The sequence below is a fragment of the Parus major genome, chromosome 9 (genome assembly GCF_001522545.3).
Source record: "Parus major isolate Abel chromosome 9, Parus_major1.1, whole genome shotgun sequence".
In the NCBI taxonomy this organism is placed as follows: Eukaryota; Metazoa; Chordata; class Aves; order Passeriformes; family Paridae; genus Parus; species Parus major.
Genome location: NC_031778.1, coordinates 25053915 through 25063980, shown reverse-complemented (window position 1 = coordinate 25063980; position 10066 = coordinate 25053915). Strand labels below are relative to the sequence as shown.

At 40.2% G+C, this 10066-nt stretch overlaps 1 protein-coding gene across 1 annotated transcript; it reads left to right on the top strand.

Moving 5' to 3' along the window:
* The first annotated feature begins 5249 nt into the window (after positions 1 to 5249).
* TUBA3C (tubulin alpha 3c) lies at positions 5250 to 9248 on the top strand. The gene is made up of 5 exons (XM_015638323.1): positions 5250 to 5357; positions 6700 to 6922; positions 7455 to 7603; positions 7938 to 8618; positions 8846 to 9248. The coding sequence occupies exons 1-5, from the start codon at positions 5355 to 5357 to the stop codon at positions 9140 to 9142; spliced, it is 1353 nt and encodes a 450-aa protein (XP_015493809.1). The 5' UTR covers positions 5250 to 5354; the 3' UTR covers positions 9143 to 9248.
* The last annotated feature ends 818 nt before the right edge of the window (positions 9249 to 10066 follow it).

The window sequence follows — 10066 nt, the reverse complement described above, 5'->3', positions numbered from 1 at the left end:
CATTTGGCTGTGCAAAAGCCCCAAAAACATTAAAAGAAACATATTAAATCTAGTTATTTATAGTGAATGATAAATAGCACCTTTACAAAGCACCTTTTATGCATTTTTTATTCTGATGTTCATGTAAAAAAATTCTCAAGGATTCATTCTTGTAACACACTGTCATTTCTGATGTGACAGTGAAAACATTTTATTTGTAAGAACATTAACATGACATAAATACTCAGCCTTCCTTAAAAATGAAGTGGTCTTTCTGAGCATATTTATATTGAAATGAGTAGCTCGAGGTTTTAAAGCAAGGATGTATTTGGGCTATTGAGAGTTTATTAAGATTATTTAAAATATGAGAAAAATAAACCATCTTTCAACGACAGTATCTTTCTTAGTTACAAACAAAAGAATGACCTTTTACCCTTTTTTTTTTTTTTTTCTCAAAGCCTGCACAGAAATAATAGCAGTCTGATGAAATATGCTTTGTCAGGACTAGACACAGGGTATCTTCTCTTTTTCCCCCAACAGACACATGAAAGGAGACATAATTTAACACCAAAAGCCTTTTTCTCTGAAGTACATTCTGGATAAAGCAAAATTTATACAATAGAACTTTCATAGGACTACTCAGAAAATTTAATAATAGACTGTGTGCACTGTACAAATGACAACTCTGTGAAGCAAAAATGACAAACACGAAAAACTTCTGCCTAACAGAGCAACCCTTTAAAATTAGCTAATTCTGTTTATATAGAAATCTGGCCACAGAACCAAGGCAGCTTTAGAGAGGCTACAAAGCAGATCTCACAAAGCACATGAATACTGGGGACTGCTAATCTGGAATGAATCGCTAGGCAATTAAAGAGACTGGCAGTCATAGTCTGATACATTAATTTATTGCAGCAATAAAGATATCCTTTCAAGAGACAGACTCCAAGCAAATTTGAAATAACAGTTTTCCAAACATAGTGAATGAATGAGCCATTCCTGATTTGCCAGCAAACAAAAAATCCTCCAGTGACAAGACAAAATAAATTAATTCTATTAAATCTTAAAAAAGTTTTCAGGAAAAAAAACCCTCCTAACAGTGCTTATAAAGACTTTTTTTTTAATAAAAAGCTCGCATCTTTCTACATCCCTTCTCCACTATAGTACTGTAATTATGAACAAAACACAAAAGTCAGCTGAACATTGCCAACACAGATACCAAAGACTTCTGCTACAAGGATATGAAAGTGGCAAAAAAAGTCTTACAATGAACAGCTAAAAGAAGAAAAAGTATTTGAATGTATATCTGGCAAGCTTTTATAAGAATGCAGTTGATACACAAAGACGTTAGATTACTATAGAGATCTTATAGCTTTATTGTGGCTTCTGCATAGGATCTTTACTTACTTGCACAACTCTAAATTTAGTCTTAACAGAAGACTGAAATGAAGGTAGTATTAACTCTCAAGCTGTTAACTTCCAAGAAGTTTTTCCAGTTTTGGTAAATGCTTTTAGGTTAACATTAGAAAGATAAAATGATTTCTCAGTTCACAATACCACGACAAGCCAAACTTTTCACTCAGCAGTTTCGTGTTTGCAGCTTCACATCTCATTTCTCACTGATGATTTAATGCTGTCATTTGTATTAATAATGGAAACCGTTATTTTGCCTGAAAGAATCCTACTTGAACCCAAGATGCTTTGGGGGGAGGGTATGCAGTTTGTTAGTCTCCTTTGTTTTCAAGGTGATACCTAAAGTACTTTGCCATGTTATTTATTAGGAGAGAATTGCATTCTAACCATTCATGCACAGCAACTACCCAGATCAGATGCAGTACTAGTACAAATACCTATCATGCAGAAATGGTGAATCTCCCAAACTTTGGGATTTAGATGCATGTCAGAGTTTAGGCTAAAAGCTGCGAAAACTTCCTTGGCAATTGATTGAAATTAGGAATCATTTTGAAGGTAAGAAAGCTTATTCACTCACCATTGTAGAGACTTGTGTTAGTTCAGAAGAACACAATCCACACCCGCCTCTGTTCACACTTCACTGCTATGAAAGCAATCTATAGATCAACATGGGATTGAACAAAGGCAGTAGTTCTGGAGATTCCACAGTCCTTTCTTGGCAAAACAGAGTAAGTAACTTGTCTTTACAGTCAAGTAGTATACAATGATGGTAATTTCATCACATCATAACCCAGTTTATTTTTCTGCATGTTAAAATCACCAGAAAGTTCAGTAGGGGCACTGACTGCTACAGACACATCAGAAACCTCTGCACTGGAAAAAAGGCCTCTACAAGTGTTCTTTCCTTCACTAGTTACCCTCAAATTTCTCAGAAACTCTACAGAATGGGATAGCTGCATCAGAATTTTGTGTATCCAGCAGTGGAACAATGTCAGTCCAGAAGCCAGACAGACCACGCTTCCCACCTCTGCCTTCTTAGGTTGACTGACTATGCACAAGCAGGGACTAACCTGTCCTTGCTAGTTCCTAGTAAAGAATACCACACAGACTTGTGCTAACATTTGCAGCTCTATTCTGGCTGAGGGAGAGTCAGAACAACTCCCAAGAGTAAGTGCAGCAGCACTAGATACAAATGGTGAGACTACCATGCCATTATATTGCCCTAGATAGAAAAGGGCAAACAAAAAGGACAAGTGTATCTTAGAAGCACACAACAAAAATAAATACTGTGGTTTTCAAAAGAGCAATCCAAGTATACTCATATCCAAGCTTTTTCTGGATAGGGTCCAGAGAAGGGACATAAAGATGGCCCTTTAGCAAGACAGCTATTTCACTGTCTTATCAGATTGGAAAAAGGAGTGCAGACATGATTTTAATTCAACAGTCAACTTCCAGTACACAGCTTTGGTCTCTTTCAAGCATAATAATATATATGTGCGTCACATCACATACAAGCAGTGAAGAGGCACCCAGCCCAATGGAAGCATGCAATGCTGTACACTTTTACTTCAGGGAGAAAGTAAGGTAAGAACTGCAGGACAAGTTTTTGAAAATACTGATGGACCTTACCACTGTTCAGCTACTCTCTCCATAGATTGACTTCAGGACAATAGTTTTTACAAGCCAGATGATAACTACGTTTCTACTCTTCATGATTGAACATAAATGAACAATAGCTAGACAGCCTTCTGGTGATAGCAGTTCATTGCTTTTGAATAGCTATTACAATTACTTTTAACCATAGAACAACCAACTTGTTCATTTCTGAGGACTTAAAAAATACACGTTTTACAAAATACATGTGCACAGTGGGTTATCACAGGAAGAGTCAGTGATTCCAAGGAAATTGTGCATTCTTCATCTGAACCAGAGCCTAGAATAAACTTAATTTTACTTAGTAATGTCTCACACAATTCTTCAGGAGTTTTGTCATTTGCAAATATAGAAACATACTTAAACACATAGATTTTCGTACAGGAAACATTCTGATCTCTCATGCTTCAAAACAGTTCCATTGATCAAAATGCAATCAGAACAGTTAATAGACAATGAGGATATAGCGTACAATACATAAAAACCCAAGCTGCCCCATACTACAGAAAATTCTGGCCTACCATTTCAAAATATACTGAGTAATCCTACTTGGAAAAATGGTAATTAGAACTTAAAGTACCTCATCTGTATGCTGAGTGATAAGCATGTATGCAACACAATGCCTAATGGGAATAAGCAATTTTCATGTGGCAGCTATTCGAGTAGGAACAATACTATGGATGTGACACTATAGTTACGATTACTTTATATTTTAAGTAAAGAAATTCAAGTCATACTTGGTGTTAAAAATGACAATATAATATTGGCTTTTGCATTTATGTATTAGCTCTTACATGTTGCTATTGATCATAAGTATTTAGATATGGTATAATTTGTAACTCCTTTTAGCTGCTTATTAGTATAACACAATCTACTAGTTTTGCACCGTACAGCTTATAGAAATAGTAATGTGATGAATATATTATATCTATGTATGCACCGTATAGCTTGTAGAAATAGTAGTGTAATGAATGTATTATACTGTAGGCCTTAGCAAAACACAAAATTATAAAATGCTTCTGTGTAACTAAGGGAATAGCGTAAGGCAATTATGTTGTTTCCCCCACATCTGCTGACCGATTTCTCCAAATGATAAGAGCAATACAAACCAGAGCACCGAGAAAAACTGGAGAAGAACTTGTTAACACCTTATCAGGGAGTGTGAAACAACAGGACGCAGACACAAAAAGAAATAAAATATATTGACCTAACCGACAGAATGTTGTGCAGATAAGTCAGAGGGTAAAATCAAACAAAAGAATTCCTTAAACATTAAAAAGCTCACAAGAATGTTTGAATAATGTATGAAACACATGAATATGAGTGTACCTCAGTAATGTAACAGTGTTCTTTGGCAAATAGCCAGAAACACCCCAGTGCTGGACATTGTCCCATTTTATTCACTTACTAAACTTTTAAAAATTCTAGAGACTGAACTTTGCTTTTCACACTTGGTTAATAATTAAGCTATAAATAATTATTGAACAATTTTCAAATAATTTTTTCCATCCTGTATTCTTCAGGAAAACAAACAACAACCTTCTAAAAAAGGTTCTGTCCATTATCTCATTGGTCTTCCAATATCCTGAAAAATCAACAAGGAATCTTTCGTCTTGTCTTACAAAAACTGTAAATAACACTAATCTTCAAAGGAGTGAAGATGTTATATTTTGACCTATTTCTTTGGAATACCCTAGTATTGTTATATTTCAAGAGCAATGGATTTCTTTATTTGGCACTTTATTTGAGTAATATTTCACTCTGAGCATGTAAGCAAAAAGGCACCTGTCTCTTCCCACTTCCTCGGCTGGTTTGAGGAGTTAATCACACAATTTCCAGAAGTGACAAAGTGAATCTGTCTAGTCAAAAGCAGGGAATGGAAAATGTGCTCACTACTCATAGAGTGGCTCTGTTTTTCTATTAAATAAAGCTCCCCTTGGGAAAGCAGGTCTGATTCCTTTTATTATCAAGAGAGATTACAGGAAGTAGTACTTCTGTATCACCACACTTAGCATAGATCACGCTGACATATGAAAACAGCTTGGCACTGCGTCCCCACGCCGTTCTTAGCACGGTCCTTCTCTCCCGCCTCGAGAGGACAGGACCCGCCTCCTGCCCGCGCCAGCCTTCCCCCTCACCGGCCAATCAGAGACCTTCCCTCGCGCCCAGTCCGCGCGGGTAATGGCCAATGGGAGCCCGCACCTGAGGCGAGGGGTTTGAGGCGGTTAACGGTCGGCAGTTGGTTCTGGTCGGTCTCAGCGGCGGTCGTGTTGTAGCGCAGTCGGAGCTCGTCACCTTAGCGAGGCACCATGGTGGGAGACGGGATCTTTGCAGCTGCGGGGGGAGAAGGGGCATTTGGGAGACGGGATCCTTGTGGCTGCGGGGCGGGGGAGAGCGTTTGGGACTGCTTCTGTTGCATTTCAGGAGAGTTCATGACTGCACGTGCTGCGGCAGAACTCGCAGGCAGTTTCTGCCTGAAGTCCCCGCGGTAGCTCTAAGGCAGAAGGGTTGGGGAGAAGGAGAGAAATTAGTGTGAAAGCTTAATAGGGATTTTTTGTGCCTCGCCTCAGGTGAGGCGAGGCATAGAAACCGGCCGATAGCTAGCAAGACAAGATTATGTGCAAGGGAAGTCTATTCGGAGCAGGCACTTCCCGCGCTAAGAGGCGAGGGACGAACTGAAACCTCTATCGGGCGGCGGGCAGATCTATATGCCGGTTTTGAGCCGCCTTGGCGCGTGAAGCCGTAGAAGGCGCAGCGCGTGCTCCGGAGTCGACGGAGGGACGGGGCGGGCGGCGCGCGCCGGGAGCCGCGCGCCGGGAGCCGCTCTCTGGGCCTAGCCAATCAGAGGAAGAGGTGTGGCCGGCGGCGGTGAGGGGCTCGGCGGGCGGCGCGAATCTCGTGACGGGTCTGCGGGAGACTGCTGGATTTGATGAAGCTACTGGGAAAGCAGCCCGGGCGCCTTGCTTTTTCTTGTCCACCTCTGCTTTTTTTCTAGATACACTCTTAACAGTAAACTAGAAAATCACCTTATTTCCCTCTCAGGTGTAAGGCAATTCAGGTATTGGAAGATTAAACATATATGGCACGGTCACTTAGAATCAAAGGAGCTAGCTTAAAGGGGGCTTATTACATTTAATTGTGACTCTTAAGATGATTTCACATAGGAATATATAGGGGAAAAATACGTAGTAATTGCTAGGACCTAGATACTGGTATGTTTATTATAAAGGAAAAGGTACTGAATGGTCTTGTGCAGGAAAGATTCTTGCAACAGTTACCCGGTACATGGTCTGGTGACAAGTCAAGAAAATTGTGGGGATATTATATAAAGAGGTCTTCCAAAAACTAAAAGAAGGTGAAAAAGAGACTAGGTATATTAAAGATGGAATATATATGCAGCATTGTAAGGGGTAATGAATTTTTATTCACCCATGTGTCCATAGGGACTATGTTGTCTTTAGGGTCTTCCAATATTCACAGAGTCAGTGCAGGTCAGCAAAGGAGAGTAGTGTCTTGCCAGCAGGAGACAACTTGTTCTCTTAAATTGTCATTTAAGAGTAACCAGGGAACATTGCAGCAGAGAAAGATCGTGGAAAGTACAACCCACAGGCGGGTAGCTCCATATCTCATTATCATTGTCTTTTTACTTTGCAGCGTGAATGCATATCCATCCACGTTGGTCAGGCCGGTGTTCAGATTGGCAATGCGTGTTGGGAATTGTATTGTCTTGAACACGGGATCCAGCCTGATGGTCAAGTGCCTAGTGATAATACTATGGGACGTGGAGATGATTCATTTAACACTTTCTTCAGTGAGACGGGAGCTGGTAAACATGTTCCGAGAGCAGTGTTTGTAGACCTAGAGCCAACCGTAGTTGGTATGTACGCAACAGTAAAGGTCTTAAGTGAAAAAGCGAGAATCCTTTAAGGATTCCCTAGTGTCTTTTTTTTGTTTGTTTAGAGCACTCTAGAGTTTAAAATGTGTATTTAGATGCTGTTTTGACATTTGCAGTTATTGTTATTTGAAAGAAATTAAATAATGGTGTACAGGTAACAATATCTGGAGAACAAGAGAACTTTTTTGTAGTCTGGATCATCTTTCCAGACTGCTGCACTGCACTGCATACAGAGTTTTGTTTCAGTGCTGTTATCGTGTCTGTACCTGTAATGTAGTTTTCTGAGTGATCTCTGTGTTGTTCCTTGAGTACATATTTAATTTGTGTGTGCCTGATGTTTACTCTGAAACAAAGGGGCAGAAGTTGTGCCAACTTTTTAGACTAGTCAGACAAGCTGCATGTAGTCGGAGATGCTGTCTACACGCTTTTGACATGTGTGCTTCGTGTGTAGTCACTAAACACACACAAAGAACTGATCAAATTTATGATGTGGTATTTTGGGTTTTTTTTGTAGATGAAGTACGTACAGGCACGTATAGGCAGTTATTCCATCCTGAGCAGCTCATTACTGGGAAAGAGGATGCAGCCAATAATTATGCCAGAGGCCATTATACCATTGGAAAAGAAATTGTTGATCTAGTGCTAGACCGCATTCGCAAACTGGTAAGGATTCATGCTACAAGTTAGTATTTGAAATAATTGATACAGCTCTATAGCTAGCTATACTGATGGTTTGCTGTTTTTTCGTTAAGAATTTTGTGCATAGTTAATTGTTCAAAACAAAATAAACCTTTTATTTCCTGGCCTTACCTACCCCCCCTTTAAATAAAAATTCAATCAGTTAAACCAGGACCTTTGAAGAACACTGTTTTGTTTTTTGTAACAATGTTATAATATCAAATGTATGACAGAGATGCTTTTGAATTATTATTTTAATACTTACTACTCCAAAACCATCAATAACTTTTTTCTCCCATTTTTTCACACCTTGTTCTAGGCTGACCTGTGCACAGGGCTGCAAGGCTTCCTTATCTTTCATAGTTTTGGAGGAGGCACTGGTTCAGGGTTTGCATCACTGCTCATGGAAAGGCTGTCTGTTGACTATGGCAAGAAATCTAAACTGGAGTTCGCGATTTATCCAGCACCACAAGTTTCCACTGCTGTAGTGGAGCCCTACAACTCAATTCTAACTACCCACACAACATTAGAGCATTCAGACTGTGCCTTTATGGTAGATAATGAAGCCATTTATGATATATGTCGTCGTAATCTGGATATTGGCCGTCCTACTTACACCAATTTAAACCGATTAATTGGGCAAATCGTTTCATCCATCACAGCCTCACTGCGTTTTGATGGAGCCCTCAATGTAGACCTGACAGAATTTCAAACTAACCTGGTTCCATACCCACGAATCCATTTCCCCTTGGTAACATATGCCCCTATCATCTCTGCTGAAAAAGCATATCATGAGCAGTTATCTGTGGCTGAAATTACCCACGCTTGCTTTGAACCAGCCAACCAGATGGTCAAATGCGACCCTCGCCATGGCAAGTACATGGCCTGCTGCATGCTGTACAGAGGCGATGTTGTACCCAAAGATGTCAATGCAGCCATTGCCACTATCAAGACTAAACGTACCATTCAGTTTGTGGATTGGTGCCCAACTGGATTCAAGGTATGTAGCTTTTTAAGTGCTCAATATCTAAATGATTAGGAATTGTGTAATCTTCAGAGGTGACAGTCACGCTACAGTGTTGTCATATCCCTGTTAAATACTTTGATAAAGTGTAAAATAACTCTAAGCTCTATAATTTATTTGTAATGGTGATTTTTGATTGTTAAGAGAAATGAGTATTTAAGCCTTAGTATTCCTAAGGAAAGTTCTCATTTGTTTTCTTGAAGGTGGGCATTAACTACCAGCCTCCAACTGTGGTGCCAGGTGCTGATCTTGCCAAGGTGCAGCGGGCTGTGTGTATGTTGAGTAACACAACTGCTATTGCAGAAGCTTGGGCTCGGCTCGACCACAAATTCGATCTCATGTATACTAAGCGTGCCTTTGTGCATTGGTATGTTGGGGAGGGGATGGAGGAAGGTGAATTTTCCGAAGCCCGGGAAGACCTGGCTGCCCTTGAGAAAGATTATGAAGAAGTTGGCCTAGACTCAGTAGAAGCAGAGGCTGAAGAAGGAGATGAATATTGAGAAAACTAAAGCCTGGAAAAATCTGTTTACAAAAAAAAAACAACAAATAACTGCAGAACCTTGTTTGTTTTCAAATGTGCTTCCAAATAAAGTTCCAAAGATTATACTGCTGCTTTTTTTTTTCTTCACTATTAATGTGTGTATTCATGAAGGAAGGACAGTTTGAGACTAGCTGATCTGTTACCTGCTTTAAAAGAGCATAGTAATTTTTACCTTCCTACATTAGCATAGTAAAAAAAAATCGAATATCCTTTACTAGTATGCTCACATGAATAGAGCTTTAGAGACACATAGAAGCAGCTCTATCATAGGACACTTGGCTTTGTGTAAAAAGTGCTGACCCAACTGGTTAGAGCACGGTGCTAACAATACCAAGGTTGTGGTTTCAATTCCCATATAGGCCATTCAGCTAAGAGTTGGACTCAAGTGATCCTTGTGGATCCCTTCTACCTGGGAATATTCTGTGAAATAACTAGGCTTTTTGGGGTGGGTTGTTGGGTTGGGTGTTAATTTTTTTTTGTTGGTTATTAAGAAAGAACTGCTGTATTTAAATACAAAAAAGTTTCTATTTTTGACGCTGGGAGAACTGGAAGAGCCCAGGTTTCAGTAGCCTAATGCATTAGGCATGCTCCTGCCGGCGGTAGCGGCTCCAAGCCGTGCCCAAGTGAAGCCTGCTCCGCACACAAACCACCGACCAAACACCCATCATCAAGGTCTTCCATTTACGAGCCACCGTTCCCAATCCGTCTCACACCTCAACGATCACTTCCAGTTGCTCTTCCCACTCAAGAGCTCCACTAGTGTACAGCGCTACTCTGCCATGACGGAAGGTTCCGGGGGTGCTCACTCTGCAGTGGAAACACGCCAAGGCCACGCACACGGAACCTCCTACCTACGGACAGGTAGGAGAGTACCTGTCCCGGG

Coding starts and splice junctions, on each gene's coding strand:
- TUBA3C (XM_015638323.1), top strand. Junction 7,604..7,937: donor TAGACCGCATTCGCAAACTG/GTAAGGATTCAT, acceptor ACCTTGTTCTAG/GCTGACCTGTGCACAGGGCT. Junction 8,619..8,845: donor GGTGCCCAACTGGATTCAAG/GTATGTAGCTTT, acceptor GTTTTCTTGAAG/GTGGGCATTAACTACCAGCC.